At 39.8% G+C, this 21,224-nt stretch overlaps 1 protein-coding gene and 1 non-coding gene across 2 annotated transcripts in view; both read right to left on the bottom strand.

Moving 5' to 3' along the window:
* Positions 1–280: 280 nt before the first annotated feature.
* LOC126247855 (suppressor of fused homolog) overlaps positions 281–21,224 on the bottom strand; it is a 137,944-nt gene continuing 117,000 nt past the window's right edge. The window contains exons 5-9 of the mRNA XM_049948515.1: positions 19,800–19,978; positions 13,245–13,431; positions 12,173–12,328; positions 11,457–11,664; positions 281–2,052 (exon numbers count right to left, since the gene is read on the bottom strand). Coding sequence (XP_049804472.1) covers positions 1,975–2,052; positions 11,457–11,664; positions 12,173–12,328; positions 13,245–13,431; positions 19,800–19,978 — 808 coding nt within the window. The 3' untranslated portion in view covers positions 281–1,974. The remainder of the gene's footprint in view (positions 2,053–11,456; positions 11,665–12,172; positions 12,329–13,244; positions 13,432–19,799; positions 19,979–21,224) is intronic.
* On the bottom strand, positions 20,708–20,782 carry Trnat-ugu (transfer RNA threonine (anticodon UGU)). The gene has a single exon. It is a non-coding gene; the product is annotated as a tRNA-Thr (tRNA).

Below are 21,224 nucleotides of genomic sequence, written 5' to 3'. Positions count from 1 at the left end.
CGCGCTCCCACCTAAACGTAAGTTTGCGAACTATACTATACTATGGCGCTGCTTCTCTTGGCTCGTGCGTCATCTGCAACTGGCAACGCAGCAATCTCCCATGTCTGGGCGGGCATACGTGAGCCGCCAAGATAAAAGACTTGAACTATAATACCATATATATGCCTAAGTTGATGTTTTTAGATTATGCGACAAGTAGTAGTACATCCTTAACTATAACTCTCAATGTTTGACCTATGAGTTAAGTGGATAAGAAAAACATAAAACAAAAACAAGAAAATTAGTTAACAGTAATATTCTTTATTTTGTCAATACAGCACAAAATAAGGATAAAAATAAAACAAAATCGTTGCTACAATGATTTGTAAATTAAAAGATGTGTGAGCTCACTTGTATTTAATACTGATACACAGGTTTCATACTGCAAAGCAGAAACGTATACTACAAAAGAAACATAGCATGTCAACAATCTGAGGTATTTACAATCAATTTAATACTGCAGTAACTCAATATACAAAATATGATTCAATAACTAAGCACTAAGGGAATGAAATAAATAAAAACATGATGGAAGAAAGAAGACTGCTGATAATGAAGAATGGAAAGTACTGTAGTTCACAATCATAATTTAAACATTTACAATAATAATTTAAGGAGAAAATCTATAAATAAATATATGAACAGGAGTAAACACTTAACAACTGATAACAGAATTGTACACCGCAAATAAGATACTATATTAAATACAGCTGCAAGTGGACTCATTAATATTATACTGTAACTAGAAAACAAGTGCGCCCACCTTGGTCAAATAACATATTCTGGAGAAAGGGAGGAAGAGGGAGAGCCATGGATGCAGATACAGCTACTGTGGCACATTCACAAGGACAAATGAGCATAGATCTCTCTCTCTCTCTCTCTCTCTCTCTCTCTCTCTCTCTCTCTCCACACACACACACACACACACACACACACAAGTTGGTTTGTCAAGCCCTCCATAATGAGAAACAGTAACTGTAAAGTTAACAAGTAATAGTTCAGTCTTGGTTATTATAAAAAGAGTGCACACCATTACAAACTTTACATTCTTTTATCAGAATAAGAGGATATAGTGTGAGTATATTGTCCATATTTGTATTGAAAATAGCATCCTAAGGTTTAACCAGTGATAACCAAAATGAAACTACATTCCATAACAAAAAGAACAGTATTAACAGCTGTGCCACAAGGAGTAAAGTTGTACTATACTCCAATTAATCTTACTATTTTCTTAAGCAAAAAAAGGTTACCAGTAATAGTTGTTTCTTTTTAAGAGATTTCTTTGTGAAGCAAAGGAATCCAAATTGTCTTTTTGTAACTTTTAAAAAAACTTTTTAACAAGAAGTAATTAAAAATTATGTGCTGATCTCTATCTTGATACAATGAACAAACATCAGTGAACAGATAAATAAACATCAATGACCAAATCGAGGTAACCACCCAATATAATGAAGCATTTCCTTTTAACATTTGTCATTATGCACAAAATGGCAATTATTTTCTTACTACTAGTGATTGTATTAAAAATTTACTACAAATTCACAACTTTGTAACTTCATACATCAAATTTGTATTTATGGTCCCCTAAAACTTGAGTCAGACAGATGCATTTGGCCTAGCAGGCATTTTAAATTTTGTAACTTCCACATTCTTATAAATTACCCAGTCATTGACATTCACTTTTTAAATATTGACAGTACCTCATGGTCTTTGATTATGTAAATTATTAAGAGGACATGACGTGGCATGACAACTGAGTTCTCTTAATGGGACGGAAGCTGCCTGGATGAGCTGAAAGTTCAAGACACTACCTTTTCTTTCACACACTAAGCCATTAATCGTATTAACAACAGCATAATTAGGCAGCCAAAATACATATATACATGCACACAGAAATGTATAAAAAAATTCTGAGATTTTCACAGATCTTATTCTTCATATGTGTGGCTTGTCCTCGACTATTGTGATGGCAAGGTTATGGTGAGGCCAAAGAAATGTTTTCGGTAGTTCCAACTGAAACAAAAACAGAATAATCCTTGTTACACTTCTACGTTACAGCACCAATACAGCAAGGACAGTTATGGCAACAAGTAAATAATTTAGGAGTAAAGGAGACCAGTCACAGACTGGCAGAAGCACTGAACTGTACACACACACACACACACACACACACACACACACACACAAGACCTGTCTCTGTAAGCGCTTGGCTGCCATGAGAGCAATGCATGAAGCTTTCAATGACTGCCTTAGCCGAATACTGTAGCATGATCTTTCACAAAACCCAAAGGAGTTTTGGTCGTATTAAGTGTCCAGACACTCGTGGACGACACAGGAATAGCAAAACACAAGCAGAAATGCTTAACTCTGTTTACAAATGTTACTTTACGAAGGAAATGGCACACATTCTACCAACGATCCTTCGCACTCCCCTCAAGTGGTATTCCATCACCCACCAAACCTACACAACTTCCTGGCACATGACTCCGCAGCACTCATTTCCAGCCCCTTGCCACAGCTGCCACATTCCTAAGGAAGACACAGGTCCAATACCTGCCCAAAAGATCCTTCCCATCCCTCCTCAAGTGATATTCCATCACCCACCCAATCTACCCAACTTCCTGCTACATCACTCTGCCACACTCATTCCAGCTGCTTGCCACAGTTGTCGTATCCCTGTGGAAGACCCAGGTCCAGGACATGCCCAATTCATGCACCCAGCACTTCCTACTCCAGTCTTGTCACAGGATTAGCCTATTCCATCAGAAGCATGGGCATATGTAAAAACAACTCTGATGTAACCATTACACAGCATTTTATGTTGGCATGACAACCAACCAACTGTCCACCAGAATGTATGGGAACTTCCAAAATTAGGCCAAGAACAAAGTTTGATCACCCAGTGGCACAATACACTGCCAAGCACAAAATTCTCGAGATCAACGGCTACTTCAAACCCGTGCCGTCTGTATCGTTCCCTCCAGCACTATCTTCCTTGAACTATGTAGACGGGAGTTATCCTCACAAGACATCCTTTGTTCACATAACAGTCCTGGACTCTGTTTATGCTAACCACTGTCCCCATATGCTCTACCCAACAGTTTCCCCTTCCTCTGTCCTGTCACCTCCTCCCAATCCACACCTCCAGGTCATCTTCATCATGCACTGCGCCTCACCAGCTCGAGTATCATCACAGGCTGAAACCAACCACATACCTCCCTCCAGCATTCCTAGCCAGCAACCCTACTGCCTCCCTCCAAGATACAACTTACCCATCCCCAACCTTCCTTTCTGCTTCTTGTCTTTCCCTCCTCAACCCACTCCACCTGATGCTACCCCCACTCCACCCTAATACACCTCTCTCGAACTGCATTACCAGTATTGTGTTTCTAGCTGTGGCACAATGTAATTGCATGTACGTACGTGTGTGTGTGTGTGGGGGGGGGGGGGGCAGCATGCCTTTTTGTCTGTTTATTTGTACTTTAGCTCATCAAACAAGTTTTTCCATACACTAGCAATATTTTCTCTATCTTTTGTTTATGCCTTTCGACTACTGAAGTCTTCTGCTATTCGGTGAGTGGTCTCCTTTCATCCTAAATAATTTACATGACAGTACATCTACATAGTACTTTCACTAAAACCAGCAAGTCAATTACTAATTATTTGCTAACACTCAATGCAGCAGCAGCAGCAGCAGCAGCAGCAGCAGCAAGACGAAGAAGAATCAAACGCTTTGACACTGCCAAAAATCTTCACAGAACTGTTTAAACTGCACACAAGGATACAAACAGCCTAAAAAGTGCATGAAAGAAAAAACTGTTTTCTTACGTTCATGTAACTGATAACACGAGACAATACTGACCCTATGACTTATCTTACATTTATAGCATTTGTAGACTTAAAGAAAGCTTTTGACAATGTTGACTGAAATACTCTCTTTGAAATTCTGAGGGTAGCAGGGGTAAAATAAAGGGAGCGAAAGGCCACTTACAATTATTTGTACAGAAACCATATGGCAGTTATATGAATTGAGCGGCATGAAAGGGAAGTCGTGGTTGAGAAGGGAGTGAGACAGGGTTGCAGCCTATCCCCTAACATTGGGGAAATTTGTTAACACTGAAAATAAAGTGTTAGGAAGTCTTTTCTGAATGCATCTGTATGGAATGTAGTCATTTATGGGAGTGAAACATGGATGAAGACACATTCTGAGACATCAAGGGATCACCAGTTTGGTGCTATAAGGAGGTTTTTATATGTGTGTGTGTGTGGGGGGGGGGGGGGGGGCTAAAATTGTGGAGGGAAACCAAGAGATGAATACAGTAGGCAGGTTCAGAAAGATGCAAGTTGCAGTAGTTATTCAGAGATGAAGAGGCTTGCACAAGCTAGAGTAGCATGTAGAGCTGCTTCAAAACAGTCTTAGGACCGAAGACCTCCGCCACCACCACCACCACCACCACCACCACCACCGACAACAACAACAGATAACTGACTCACAGAAAAAACCATAACTGATGAATGAAATATCATGATCATCTGCCCACAATACAAAAAGAAGGAGTCAACACAGGTGTCAACAATTACAAAGAAATATTCCACTTCCAAGTTACACAAAAGCTATTTTACAAAGCACTGACTGAAACCAATAATAAGTAAGTAACTTACGAGTTGAGGCCTTGTTGCTGAGTGTTTGGATTGTCTCATATAGAACCTCTTCATCTTGAGACACTGATTAAGACAAATGAGGACTGATTATGCGATTTGTGGACTTAAAGAGTAGCACATCTGACCAGAGAGTGAAATGCACTGGTAAAACATATCTGGTACACAATGTATAGTCACATTGGATATTAACTGCAGAAAAGTATTATGGAAGCCCTTTTCAATCAAAATAGGGCTGGCAATGGATGAGATGTTCATCTGATTCTCTTTAACACTATTTTCAGTGAAACAAAGGTAACAAAATTGTGGAAAGAAAACCAGCTTTTACAAATTTCTCAGTCTCAATCCCCCTCCAGTCATAGTTTCCACTCTGCAGGCTTGGCAGCAACAGGCCACTGTAGTCAAGCAGGACAATGTAGTTATGTACGTATGAGGGTTGGAACTTTAATAGTGGCAACTATTTATTTACAGCTCGTACAAAAGTGATACGTGTTTCAAAGTTTTACTGACCTTCAAAGTAGTAGCATTGTGTATAACCCGTTGCTGACGATGTGGAAGTCGTAGGATACTCTTAGCAGTACCAGTTGTGTTGACAGTTCGAGCGGCGCGGCCTATTGCCCGACGAATTTGTAGCAGTTCTGAAGCGAATATAGTGAAGTGTTTCCTTAAGTTAAGAAATCGAGTTGAACTTACAATGGGGGTGCAGTAGGTGGTATAGCACTTAGCAGCCCAATCAGTCAAACAAAGCAGTAACAGCTTGCACTGTATGTGCTTGAGCATTGTCCTGCAAAATGATGGTCAGGTCCTGCAGAAAGTGTCATCACTTCTGTCTCTAAGCTGGTCGTATGTTGTGTTCCAAAAATGAACAGCATAGAAATAGAAGTGATGACACTTTCTGCAGGACCTGACCATCATTTTGCAGGACAATGCTCAAGCACATACAGTGCAAGCTGTTACTAATTTGTTTGACTGATTAGGCTGCTAAGTGCTATACCACCTACTGCACTCCCCTCATTAAGTTCAATTCGATTTCTAAACTGAAGGAAACACTTTACGGCATTCGCTTCAGAACTGCTACAAATTCATCGGGCAATAGGCCGCGCTGCTCGAACTGTCAACACAACTGGCACTGCTAAGAGTATCCTATGACTTCCACATCACTTGCAATGGGTTATACACAATGCAGGTGACTACTTTGAAGGTCAGTAAAACTTTGAAACACGTATCAATTTTGTACGAGCTGTAAATAAATAGTTGCCACTATTAATGTTCCAACCCTTGTATATGAGAGTTATTTTCAATATATGAAAAGGACAGATTGCTAATCATCGAAAAGATGACACGGTAAGTTTGCAATAAGCATGATGAAAAGACTGTTACACATTGGGCTTTTGGCCCAAGCGTTCTTCATAAATGAAGAAACACAAATTCACACAACCAAGCACACCTAATGTACACACACCCACTATCTCTGGCCACTCCAGCTAGAATGCAACTGTCATGTTGAATGAATGCATCAATAAGGTGCGGTGTTGGGAAGGGGGAGTGATAGCAGTGTATTGGGAGGGGGGGGCGTGAAGAGCACACTCTGGTGGAGCATGCAGGGAAGTGTTGGGAGGCTGTGGGGAAAAGGGCTGGGGAGGGAGCAGACAAGGAGATGAGCAGAGAGGAAAAAAGATTGGTGGGTTAACTGGCAAAGAGCAGCACACAATGAAGGTGAGGGGATGTAAACTGGGAGAGGTTATGGGACATAGGGCAGAAACTGTTGGTTGGAGAATGTGGGAACAGTAGATATCACAGGTTGAGGCTAGGATCATTTCGGGAGTGGAGAATGTGTTGTAAGAACAATTTTCATCTGCACAGTTCAGAGAAGCTGGTGGTGGAGAGGAGGATCCAGATCGCTTCGGTTGGGAAGCAGCCATTGAAATCAAGCATGTTAGATTCTTTGCCCTTGGCCACACCTTGCTGGTGTCCATTCATCCTGGTGGACAGCTGGTTGGTAGTCATACCAATACAAAAAGCTGTGCAATGATTGCAGCAGAAATGGTACATGACATGACTGCTTTCACTGGTGGCCCGGCACCTGACAGGGTAGGACAAGCGTGTGACAGGACTGGAAAAGGAAGTGCAAGGTGGGTGGATTGGGCAGATCTTTTACCTGGGTCTTCCACAGGGATATGATCCCTGTGGAAAGGGACTGGGACTGGGAGTGGCATAGGAATGGACTAGGTTGTGTAGGTTGGGTGGGCGGCGGGACACCACTTTGGGAAGGATGGGAAGGATCTTTGGTAGGATATCCCTCATTCCAGAGCCTGGTGATAGACATAATCAAAGCCCAACGATGGATGTGGCTCAGTTATTTCTGTCCCCAGTGGTACTGGGTGACAAAGAGGGTGCTCTTTTACAGCTGGTTCTTGAGGACAGTGGGAGAATTGGGGGTATGTGGTGATAAGGCACCAGAAATCTATTTGCAAACTAGGTCTGGGAGGGGGAGGGGGGGGCAGAAAGAAGAAAAGGAGATAAGTGGAGAGGGGACAAGACTGGTGGGTGCACTGGCAGAGAGCAGTGCACAATGAGGGTGAGGGGGCATAAATTAGGAGGAGGTTATAGGACAGAGGGGGCCTTTGTGAGATCTTCAGCATACTGGGGAGAGGAGATTTTGTCACTGCAGATATGCCATCCCCTATCCTCTTTCCTTCACAATCTCAACACCTTCTCTCCTGCCCAATTCAACTGGTCCTCCTCGACTCGGCTTGCACCCTCCTGGATCTTGTCCTGCTTCTCTCTGATGACTCCAAACACACCTCTGTCCACAATAAAGCCACCAACCATGAACACTACCTGAATTTCAACAGTTCCCATCCCTTCCACATCAAAAAAGCCTTCCCATACAGCCTGGTCATCTGGGACCAACGTGAACTTTTCCATTCTGTTTCTTACTTGTTAGCTCTGAAGAACATTTTCAGCCTTCTTTATGAGCCTTTTGATTTGATTTTGATTTTTTATTGATCCAGTTTCATCATACAGCACAAACTGAACATATTGGACTATTCCATGCCTCAACTGTAAGGTGAGTGATTGCTTTTACTCCTACCATTATCTGTATTCCAACCAGTAATTTTCAATACTGCTTCAAAAACTGTAGTTTGTATTTAAATGTCTGATTTACAATGTCATTAACCCAGAAGTACCATTTAATTAAAATTCATGTGATATTTGCTCAGGAAAATATGAAATCTTAAGTTGCTTTAATTTTCATTTCCCTTCAAGCATAATCTTGATATACTAAAATTCTATGGCTTGTCAAAACTTCCCTGTGTCCATTTTACAAGTCTAACCAGTTAACGGTTCCTCCATGTTGAAAATAATGGAAAGGTTCTTTTATTGTCAACCTGTTCTTGCTCATGATCTGTCTCCTCTGGCTCCATTTTTAATAGTCTGCAGATTTTGTAATTATCAAATTGGGTGGGAAAAGACAAATAATGTCCAGAAATACCTTAAACTGGAGGCACATTCTGTTCACTGGCAGGACTGCTTTTCAACAGAACAATCATTTTTGAAAGCTTCCACACACAACTAAACAGAAAAAAAACAAAGGTTATTTATGAAGAAACTGATGTTAAAGTTTTTGCAAAAGGAAACATTCCAGTCAAAAAGTTCCCAATCTTAACTGTCAGTTTCAAATAACTAAGGCTTTGTTTATCTCCACTAATGTAGCGCTACACCCTCCAAAATTTGTGTGTCTAATCATTTTAAAAAGGCAAATTTCAGCACAAATGGACATGAATTTTGTAAGAAATAGATGCAAATTTTGCCAAAAATAGATGCTACATTTTCCAGTCGTTAGTTACCACTTAGTTTCTTCATATTGAGAATGAAAATCTTGTACTGATAGCCCAATATCACAGGTACTGACCACTTCTATTATATCTTTTAAATCCATGGCATCAAAACTTTTTTCATCCCAGTTGCAGTACGTGATCTCACGACAGACTGTGAATCAGATGTCACTGATGTGACAATTATAGGATTTCCGAAAGGCACAAACAGTTATAGTGTTGCCTCTGTTTCTCTAAATATCATCAAACATCCACTTCAATGCCAGGTGAAGGTACCAATGAGTGAATTCAGCAATTATGACTTGGTTGGATCACTAAATTAGGACAGTGGTGAGGTGTGGAAGAAACTTAAATATTATTGTCACTAAGTGCCATAAATGTGTGGTTGGTGCAACAACTATGAGGTCAAGAGCTTTTCTTGAAGGCATTTTGGTTCTCACTGTGTCACCTCTGGAGAAAAAAAAAAGTGGTGTATTTATAATCCAGGCCTTTTTGAATCTTTACTGTACAGGTGTAGTTGATTTGTTTCTTGAATGCATGAGATTTTACAAAAGTGTACATATGAAAAGGTCTTTTGGACCTGAAATCTCAACTGTATTATGACAGAAAAGAATAGAGTATTTATCTTTAACGGCTTTCAATCCAGGGGCTTGCTGTTTACACAAAATTAATGTTTGAGAAGTTCCACATTCCCCTTAAAGATCTGACTCTTCTATTTCACTTATTTGGTCTGGAGTGTAGCAATGATATTCTATGGTTTACTTTAATGTATCAATTAATAATATGTTTAGCACCTTTTGCTTCTCCTCTGAATTTCTTGTAAAAGTTTTTTGTGATGGTAGATGCTCCACCACTAATCCCCCCCCAATATACAGCCCAGGGCTGTTCGCCTCACCTGCTCTTCAGCAGGTGTTTTCTGTCATTCATTAACAGGTAAGTCATATTACCGATGAATGAGTAAGTGTGTGTGTGTGTGTGTGTGTGTGTGTGTGTGTGTGTGTGTGTGTTTGGTACTACAAAAACAGGAATGCCATAGCTCCAAATAAGTGAGATCTACAACCCTTCACACATCTGCAGGTTAGGCTTTGGCTTTCCCATTTTTGTTTGGTGTTTTAGACCTTAGTACTTCTTTCATTTTAATACACAAGGCACAAACTATATGAATAATGTATGAACTGTTACTCTCAAGGGACGTTGAAGTCTGGGATAAACTCAGATAGCATAACTGAATAGTTGGAATTGGCAGATATTTGATTTAGCTTGTGTAATATTCCATTATGAAGCAAATACAGCAGTCAGAGAAGAAGATGTAGAATAGCCATTGGTCAGGGAAAAAAATACTGAAGAAATGTGCTGGCATGATATGGTAGTGAACTGTAGTAACACACTTGAGCAGATTTCAAAACAGATCAGAACTATTACAGAAAGAAAATCATGTATGGTTATTTCCATGGCTACTATGGGACTTAAAATCTACACAACTGGAAAGAGGGACATGTAAATTTTATAATAGCTGTGTAGAATCAGTTATGAAAAAATTATGTTTCCTCTGTAAATACACCACAGAAAACTAACACAAAATATTAAGAATGTCTGAGAGTGAAAAATAATTCTACAGGACAAAAAATATATGTAGCTTCACCTGCATGTATGAAGAAACCTCTGAGTATCAGATCCGTCCAAAAACACTGTACAACCTAATTTTTATGCCAAATAGACAATTAAATGTGTATTATTAGTTTATGTATGATGTTACATGAGACTATGCGAGCCAAATGTACTTGATGAAGGAATGATTTTAAGAAATGGTTTACAGGATGCTGGTTAGAAAATTTATAAAGAAAAGAAACTAAAAAACATTAATAAATCAAAAAATGCTGGAGAGTGTGTCAATAAATAACACATTACAGAGGAAAGTCCAACTACTGCGAGAAACACCTGTACACAACAGAAGAAGTGTGGCATGAAGAAATATTTCAACTCAGACCTGAAGACTTGGGTTTATCAACCAATTTTTTCACTTCTGCTGGAAGCCTACTGAAAATGAAACCTGCCTTATAGTGCACACTTTCTTGTATAATGCTGAAAGAAGTGTTACCCAAATATTCAATCCAGTTTCACTGAATGAATGTTGCACTTCACCACAGATCTGTATGACAGTCCTTCTCTTGGCTTCTTGGCGAATGCACGGAGTTGCCCCGACACCATACAACATAATAGGGTGAATGTAAACAAAGCAAAATAAACAAGCCATCACTTTCAAGTGTCAGGGATAATGGAGAATATTCTGACAGTGAAGAATGCAACATTCAGTTTTTGCACCCACTGATGTTTGAAGTCTGGTAGTTCTATACTGGAAAGGCAAAAAGCTATGGTTTAATAGCTGTGGCAATTCATGGAATGGGAAATCACAGGAACTAAAACATGAGTATATAGTCATGTAACAAACGTTGGGATGAGGCGTGGGAAATAAAGAATTGTTCAAAGAAAGTGGTACTGTGAAATGTAAGTCTTATTGTGAATGAGATATTAACATTTATGTTAAATTTTCACACTTTTAAACAGATGTTAGAAATTGACTAATACTGAACCAACATGATTATTACACACTATACATCTTACACAATTCACTAATTTAAGAAAACACTGAGAACAATACACTGATTGGGTGAGGATATGATCAGTACAAAATAAAAATAAAAACACTCATTCTTCCTCATATCTCCCATTAACAAGAACCTTCATACTGAAAAGATTCACCTGAAGATTTACACATCTGATATTTTATACATCTCTATAAATTGATTTCTGGTGAATGTTTCAAATACAACACGGGGACTTTATTCAGTGTAGCAAAGACATCTTTAACTTTTAGTTTAGCAAACTGAAACTTTCATATGAAAATATTACTTGACTCACCATTCCACGATTACTAAATATTTCGAAGCTCTCCGACATCTCATCAGCCAGTTCATCTGGAATGAGAACCTGTAACCACGGACCATGAGCTACATAAGGGTTATCATCATCGACCAACGTTCCAGTTACTGTCGGAGCTACGAAAGTTATAGCTGTATCCCCCATCATCGATTTGAATGTGAAATGTCTACCATGTTTTACACGTCCCCTGTAAGGAAAAAATTCAAAATGTTTGGATCAATTCGTCATTCCTTAGTGCAAAAATTTATATTCTAGAAATTAAAACAAAAACTGTGTATGTTACACTTAATTTAAACTTTTCACTGGTTTTTGTTTTACATTTTTCATTAGATGACACACCCAATAAGCTAAACAGCAGTTAACAACATTAATAAAGAAGAAATGCCATAATGTGTGTTTTCATTACAAATACAGCCCTCACAATCTTACAATGAAGTCCATGGATTTGTACTTCAGCACTCAATGTTATGTAAATTATGCTACAGAATGTAACCACTGTTCTGTTGATATCTAGTGAAATGAATTATAAAAGCAGCTTCCTGCACATGTGCAGATATGTACATTAAAATGCAGCTGACAAAGAAAATGTGCTTAGTATTGCTAGTTGCTGTTTTGAACAAAGATCTTATCACGCAACTTGGCTATTCAGTATTAAATGACAAAATTTGCATACCTACATAAACTAAGTAACTAACCTGATAGCTAATGGCAATAATTCCCCAGCTTCTAGGTTGAATGTAAGATGTAAGCCCTCCAGTTTTCTGGTGCGTAGAAGTTCTGTTGACTCAAGAATATCTGCATCACCATTTGATGTAGTGCCTGTTAGTTCCTTCTTGCAAACATTGTCATTACTGAAACAAATATAAAGTAGAAAATATAAAATCTATTATTTCAAAATAAATATGTGAATAATTGGCATTAGATAACAATAAGAAAATGAAAAATATACTAAGCAACAACTGTCCTAGTTGTAGTATTTTCAAATATCACTGATGGTAGTCTGATGCTTGAGGATGCTCTTATTGTTACAATTAAATCACCATCACCAAAGAAAAATTAATCTAGTACAAACTGAGTCCTCTAGTTTTGATGAAGAAAGAAAACAGTCAACACCTATGTGTCATTTCCTGGCTATCACTGGCTAAGATGGATGAGAAGGAGACAAACGACAGGAGAGAGCAAGTGGAACCGACACTGGTCTCTCCAAACAACCACTAACACACTTTTCCACAATTATTTAGAGTAACCACATATACTGATCTCCTAAGCCACACCCAGAAGGTCCAAGGGACGTAGAATGGCTGCCGTGTAATCCTCTGCCATATGGAGTCATGTGGATGCAGTATGGAGGGGCACTTGGTCAACACTGCTCTCCTGGTCATTTCCAGACAATGAAACTACTACTTCTCACTGAATTAGCTATTAAATTGGTATCATGATGCTGAGTGCACCCCGTGGCTGTCCTACCAACACAGAACGATCCTTGTCATTACTGGGAATCAAACCCAGGACCTCCGCATGACAGCTATCTACACTGATCACTCAGCTATGAAAGCTCTCACAGGCATCTTTACCTAAATACTATCATTGAACAACAAACAATATTATTATTTTTGTACGAAATTTTACACAACTTGCAGTTAAAACCTTCCCCAACAGTTGCTACCACTTCAGTTGGGATACAAAAAATGGGTATGAAATCTTGAAGAGTAGCAGCCCTATATTAAATAAGACCATAAATGAAACACACAGAGATAGTAAACTTACTCATCCAAGTCCAATGATTTTCCAATTTTTGTGCTCAGTAACCCTTTTCTCAATGCTGCTTTGATGAGCTGAGAATCTTTTTCAGAAATCGAGGGACGGTCAACACAGCCTTGTCCTCTTGAACATTCATTTCGATTAACACCATCCTCTGGTAGAAGCTCTTCAGTTTCCTCATTACGATTTCCAACTACAAGTAGTAACAACTATTACAACAAGTTCAAGTCAGTTCACTACAAAATATACCAATAACATCACTACATTTTCAGTCAACTAGTGTTCAATAAAAATTTTTGAATTCATTAGTCAAATGTAGCATGCGAGTGAAACAGCTAGTACTTGAAGAAAGCTCTCATTTGGTTAAACACCGAACATACTTGCTAAATGTAAAATTTAAAAAATCTATAAAACAAACAACAAATTGCCGAAAATATCTACAAGCTGTTATCTATCAACGGAAACTCCAGGTTGAAATATAAATAATATAAAGAAAAGATAGATTGCTACTTTAGTAAAGATGACAAGCTAAGTTGCAGACAGGCACAAGAAAACACACCTCATGCACACATGATCGCCATCTTCGATAGCTCTGACTGGAATGTCACTAAATCTTGAGGAGGTGGAAAAAGGGCAAAAGGGCTTTTTTTTTTTTTTTTTTTGGGGGGGGGGGGGGGGGGGAGCGCTTTCTGGTTCAGCATACAGAGACTAGACTACCAACAGGCGCAGTATTGGGAGGCTGTGAGGCAGAGGGGGTGGGGAGGGCGGCAGGAATGGGCAGTGAAAACTGAGAGGAGTGGGGAAGGGAAAAGACAGGTGAGACAGTTGGCACACAGAGGCACACAAAGAGAGTGGGAGACAAGAATAGGGAGGAGGTGATAAGACAGGTGGGGTGGGAAGTGATGGTTGGAGGGTGCGGAGATAGTATATTACTGTAGATTGAGGCCTCTCTCCCCACCTCCCTGCCCCACAGCTTCCTGACACTGCACCTACTGGCAATCTAGTGCCTGCACAGTCCATCTGAAAGTGCTATTCTCTGCCCCCACTCGTACTTTGTTATCCCTTCCCCTCTCCTACCCACTCCAGATTGTTGCTTTTCTTTTCTAGTGACAGCTGCATTCTGGTTCGAGCTGCCTGAGATGGCAGCCACCTGAGCGTGAGGTGTGCTACCTTGTGTGAATGTGTGTGTGATGCCCCCACTCATACTTTGTTATCCCTTCCCCTTTCCCACCCACTCCAGATTCTTGCTTTTCTTTTCTAGTGATAGCTGCATTCTGGTTCGAGCTGCCTGAGATGGCAGCCACCTGAGTGTGAGGTGTGCTACCCTTTGACCAAAAGCCAATGTGTGTCTTTTTGCTGTGCCTGTCTGCAAATTAACTTATCGTCTTTACAGTAAGTAGCAATCTATCTTTTCCTTATATTGTTTATAAGCTGTATCTAAGTGATCCTCAGATTCAAGTCAAAGGAAATCTTAAAAATCCCATGACATTTTGGCAACATATCAGTTGCCATTAAAACGTAGCCTGACATGATACAGAGAGGAGCAGCAGGAATGAGGAGGTGGAGTTATCATATATTTTTACATTCTCACACTACCATGTACCATGTAATCCAGGTTAAGCCTCATTTATCCATCTCCTTTTGAATGTAGGAATGAATGCAAATCAGTCTCTGGAACATTTGCAGCAGCCTTTTAGAGATTCTTCACTTCCAAAGTAACAGCTTGCTTCTGGCTTAATGAGTTTGAATATGAGAAAAATTCTCTTGGATACAAACCGAGTACATTCTTGGTTCTGGATCCGAATGTCAGTAGTTTACAAGGGGGTTATGAAAAAAAAAAAAAAAAAAAAAAAAAGACAGGATAACATTTACGTGGGCAGAGTTGTGCAGTAAGCATTTCTGCCGCTAAACATGTGTAGCAAAACTCACTCCCAGTTCAGTGCCAGCCGTGTCGTCAACCTGGCTCGTTCTGTTCATCTGCAGTGAACGTTTTTGCTAGCACTGTTTTGTTCTAGTTTCATTTTTTATGATGGCAATTTAAGTGAACAATGTGCAGCAGTAAATTTTGTTTCCTAGTCAGTTAAAATGCTGCTGAAACTGTTTTAATGTTGAAAACAGCTTACCAAGATGACACCAAGGGAAAAACTCAAGTATAAGAGTAATTTTCTTGATTTAAAAATGGCGACATGTCAATTGATGACAAACCTCGTTCTGGGCATCCATCAACTGCCCGAATCGGCAAAAATATTTAAAAAATTTGAGGGCTTGTAGTCACAGACTGACGGCAGACGATTGGTCAACTGTCAGAGATTATTGGATTATCTTGGAGCTCGGTTCAGTGGATTTTAACAGAAGATGAAACGTCAAGCTGCAACATATCGTGCTTTTAAACAACAGCTTGAAACTGATCCAGATTTTCTGACAAAGGTCATTACAGGTGATGAGTGATGGTGCTATGATTAGAGCCCAGAAACAAAGCAACAGTCATGCCAATGGAAGACGTCATCATCATCAACCTCCAAAAAAATGTCGTCAAACTTCAAAATGGTGCCGATTTGCTTTATTGATGCCAAGGCATACTTCATTCAGAGAGTGTTCCCCCAGGTCAGAGCGTCAATCAAACTTTTTATTAGGGAGTTGTTAAGAAGACTGCGCAACAGTGTTCATCAAAAGAGACCCTATTTGTAGCAGACAGGAACACTGATTTGACAACATTGACAAAGTCAATAAAATGAGGGAGCAGCTGTCAGCCATTTTAGAAATGGCTACAAAAAATGTTTCAAACAGTGAAAGCACTGGTTGGATAAATTCATTAGTTGTACTGGAGGATATTTTGAAGGGGGTAAGCTTGTTTTGTAAACAATATGAAAATATATAGCTTTTAAAAAGTAATCCCGGTCTTTTATGGGTGCCCCATCATAAGGGATCTTGAATCAAAACCTCCAGTTTAAAATAAGGACATTCTGGATACTAAATTTTCCAAACCCTATGCAAATGACTGCATACTGAATTCTACCCACAAATGTGTACCAATTCAAACATGGAAAAGTCACAATCATGTATTTGTTTATCTGGAAACGTGGGAAACATAAGGTGGTGTAATTTCATTCTGAAAAATAATCTCCCTGTGAGTATTTGCAACATGTTTAAATAATTGTGTTTCACAGTGGCAATAATCCAGACATCTGCCTTTCATTGGACAGTGGGCTACCAAATGAACTATCTGAGCATGTCTCGTGAGCTGAGTAAAAACTTGCCACCTACGTTTTCTCCATACATTTTAAGCTCTACTGAGGATGGCCTGTGTGTTGTGATCCTAACATCCCCTAGAAGAAACAAAAGTAGTACCGTAATGCAGTGTACATTCACTAAAAAGTGAAATGTACACTCAAGAAAAATAAAATCTAGTCATCTCCATAATATCTCTGGAGTTGTGGTTAGATTGATATCTTTGCGACCCCTTCTGCAATTTGGAAGAGCCTCAGGGGAAGTAGGAAGGTATGTATAGTAATTAATGGCAGGCTGAAGCTCTGGGTTTAACATTAAGGCATGTTTGTTTAACATGACTGATGGTGTACTACTTGCAAAAGGCAGGTATCCAGGTTCAAGTCTCTGTTCAGCATAGAGTTTTAATTTGTCAAGGTTGTTTAAGTATTCACTAATTTTCTGAGTCGCAGATAGGCACAACAAAAAGACTCTCACAATTAAAGCTTTGGGCCACTTAAGCTTTCGGCCATTAAGGCCTTCGTCAACAACACACACACACACACACATACACACACACACACACACAACTGCAGTCTCAGGCAACTAAAACCACACTGTGAGCAGCAGTGCTAGTGCATGATAGGAGTGGCGACTGTGTGGGGGTAAAGAGGAGACTGAGGCAGGGAGGGGGTGCGATACTATGGTGGGGAAGGCAGACAGTGAAGTGCTGCAGGTTAGATGGAGGGCAGAGGAGAGGCGGATAGGAAAAGGAGAGACATAAAAAGTGTGGGTGTGGTGGTGGAATGACGGCAGTGTAGTGCTGTTTCCATTCCAGCACTACACAGCCATCATTCACCACCACACCCAGTCTTTTTATTTCTTTCCTTTTCCACTACCTCCCCTCCCCCTCCCCAACTCTCCCCTGCCCACCACATAACTGCAGCACTTCACTGTGCGCCACCCCCACCATACTATCCCTCCCCCTCCCCACCCCAGCCTCCTCCTTACGCCCCACCCAGTCGCCACTCCCATCATGCACTGGTGCTGCTACTCGCAGTGTGATTTCAGTTGCCTGAGACCGCAGTCGTGTGTGTGTGTGTGTGTGTGTGTGTGTGTGTGTGTGTGTGTATTGTTGACGAAGGCCTTAATGGTCAAAAGCTGTAATTGTGAGTCTTTTTGTTGTGCCTATCTGCAACTCAGCATCTCCACTACATGGTGAGTAGCAACTTTCCTTCAAATGATATTGTTACTTTCCTTCAAATGATATTGTTACATTCCATCCTGGATTTTCCATTGTTTGATTCACTAATTTTCTGCATTTGTGAACAGTTACTTATATGTTAAGGAATCATTCTGAGTAAACAACGTAACTATTTTAATTTCTTTTTTGATAATTAATAGCAATAAACTTTCGAATACTCAGAATTCTCCCAAAAAGTATCTACATTTAATGTAATCTGAACTCTCATTTCAACTGTCACTTCCCAACATTTAGTTCTCCTCATTTTATTGCTGTTGCAAATACACTGTCCTAGGTTTTCATAGGTTTGCAACAGATATTAGAGAATTCAGGATTTGATTTTTATATTTTCTGCTATCAGTCACATTTATTTATTTGATGCATATAGACTGAAGTGGCAAGTGAAAATTTGTACCAAGGAGAGAACTAAGTCTGGGTCTTCTGGTCACAAGACTGATGCGTTAGCCACTAAGCAGCTTGGCACAGCGGTTCACACAACTGCTAGGATTATCCTGGCATGCCTCCCTCCTTAATCAAATTCTTACTGCCACTCCACTCTTCTTTAAATTCTCCCTTACATATGAACATAATTGCCAAGGCTCTCCATGTTCTGGAATAGCACCTCAGCATCAAACGTAAAAGGAGGTCCAGCCTGAAACCCAGGTGCAGGTACTTATACAAACAAAATGACCCAATTTCAGAGACTTTACTGGTTACATACAGGTATGATTTTATGTATATAGACTGAAGCAGCGGGTGAAAATCTGTACCAAGGCCAGGAATTGAACCTGGGTCTCCTGCTTACTGGGCACATGCGTTAGCCACTAAGCCACTATTCCCTTAAAGGGGGGAGGCATACCAGATTAATGTGTGCAGTTGTGTGAACTGCTGTGCCAATGTGGCTTAGTGGCCAATGCACCTGCCTAGCAAGCAGGACACCCAGGTTCGATTCCCCAGCCTTGGTATCAATTTTCACTTGCCATTTCAGTCTATATGCCTAAAATCATATCTGTATGAGGCCAATAAAGTCTTTGAAATTGTGTCACTTCACTTATTTATTTTATGTTTAATTGACATGTTGCAGTGTGTTTGAGGTATGTTTTGCTCATCATCAAGTATTTACACATATTAATGAAAGATAAAAATTGTCTTAATCTGAAATAATACAGAGCTGCTCTGTTCATTATTTGCTTCAGGGGTAAGTAAATGGGGTAAATATGACGATGTATCTTTAAAAAACATATTCACCTGATGGTATGCCAAACGTACTGGAAAAGCACTGTCATGTTACATAAACACAAATAAATGTCACTTGTAGCAGAGAACACAAATAATTATTCTATAGTCATGATTCCTAAATTCATGCCAGCATGGCCACAATTAATCAAGATTTGGATGTTTGAAACTACTGAGAACTGAAAGACAGTTTGTCTTTAACCAATAACTAAACCAATAATGAAATCATGCTAACAATGATGGAAAAGATAAGATCGGTGCTTACTGTAAAGGTAACATGCTGAGTTGCGAACACACACAATTAAAAGACACGTACATATAAGCTTTCGACCACAGCCTTAATTGGGAAAAGAGGAACACACCATTCATCCACACACATGCCTGCCAACTCCGGCAGCTCAGGCCTAGCCCGAGCAGCTGGAATAGGTGGTCACATATGTTTGAGGTGTGTTTGCTTGCGTGAATGATGGATGTGTGTGTTTTTCTTTTTCTGATGAGGGCTGTAGCTGAAAGCTTATATGTAAGTGTCTTTTAATTATGCCTGTCTGCCACTTAGCATGTTATCTTTACAGTAAGTAGCAATCTATCTTTTCCTACATTGCTAATATTCCCACGTGATATATCCATATTAATATTCAATACAATACTGGAATTTCAAAAATGGAGTAGTTGAAATCTTTGACAGAACTGTCCGATTATTTATATGCAGTTGTTCTAAAAATAAGGCTACTTTATTACCGATTTGTTGCAATGCAGGGTATGATTCACAGACAATCTGAGCAGACAGGAATCATTATAAATATAAACAGTGACTGTAATAAATACGTTCTTTATTGTCCAATGTTAATAGTTCAAAATTTGCTCACTATATGGCTTACCAATGTGATGGATCAGGTTCTGCATGTTTACATCTGTCCAGGAACACCGAGCACTTACGCCACTTAGATTGGAGCCATCTTTCTCAACACCTTGATCTACTTCCTCCTGGGCTGCCAAGTCTATTTCCTGCATGCTTTCCCCCCGACGCATGTCAGTCACTAGCCACTGGCTACCAGCCCTTTATAAACAAAACAACGCAAAATACTTAATCTAGCAGCATTTCAACACACTAAACAACACATTAATAGCCAGTCTAGATAAAAAGGAACAGTTTAAGTGATATCTCACAACATACGTACGCCCTAAAAGAAATTTAAGTATTTAGTATTAGGTACTTCAATGTTTACGATACAGGCAAATGTAGGTTTGCATATATTATTTGGACAAGGCAAACATCTGCATTAAATGCAAAATTAGAAACCGCTATTGATTATGCATGTACCACTGGATGAGAAAATTATTTAAAATTCCATTTACTACCAGGCCTGTCATTGATTACGATTCAGCTCTCCAGTGAAAAATGTATGAAGTTTTAAAAAGAAAATTTGTTGTTTCCTGACAGAAAGGGAACTACACCTACAAATGAAGATATCAAAAAGTAACAAGAACAGTAAATATAAGAGCAAAAATTAAGCATTGAATGTTAATGTACAAGTTATCGTAGGACATGAACTTATGGACTGAAACTTCAAACGTTTAATCTGCAGAACTCAGTCAGGACTAAGTAACAAAAGTATGTGACCTGGCTGGAATTAAATGTCTGTTAATAACAATGTTTTCCATTTCTCTGATGTGGCTTGAAATAATTAAACATTCATCAAAATAACAGTAAGGAATGATAATTAAATAGACACCCTAGCTGCAAACAGGCGTTGATATACTTCACTGCGGACATGTTGAAAATGTGTGCCCCGACCGGGACTCGAACCCGGGATCTCCTGCTTACATGGCAGACGCTCTATCCATCTGAGCCACCGAGGGCACAGAGGATAGTGCGTCTGCAGGGACTTATCCCTTGCACGCTCCCCGTGAGATACACACTCCCAACATGTCCACACCACTACATTCGTAGTGCGCCTAATAGATGTTTGCCCATCATACTCATTACTCGTGGCAGATTAATCTACCAAGTCCCGTACGAGTTCGGGCACAGCGTGTGCGTTCATACAAGAAGGTCAATGGCCGGGAAGCCATATTTTAACTATTTATGACGGTAGTATCTGTTCCCGAAAGAACACATTCCGTGGATGACCATGCAGCTTTGCTAGAAATGAAATGATAATTAAATAGACACCCTAGCTGCAAACAGGCGTTGATATACTTCACTGCGGACATGTTTCAACATGGCTGTGTGCGCCGCCTTATAGGCGGGTGTCCTTGAGTGGGACTTAGCCGCTGAGCGAGGCAGCCGGTGAACACGGGCC

This window comes from Schistocerca nitens, chromosome 1, assembly GCF_023898315.1.
Source record: "Schistocerca nitens isolate TAMUIC-IGC-003100 chromosome 1, iqSchNite1.1, whole genome shotgun sequence".
NCBI classification, from domain to species: domain Eukaryota; kingdom Metazoa; phylum Arthropoda; class Insecta; order Orthoptera; family Acrididae; genus Schistocerca; species Schistocerca nitens.
Note: the sequence above shows the minus strand (reverse complement) of the source record. Positions and strands in the feature narration are given on the sequence as shown.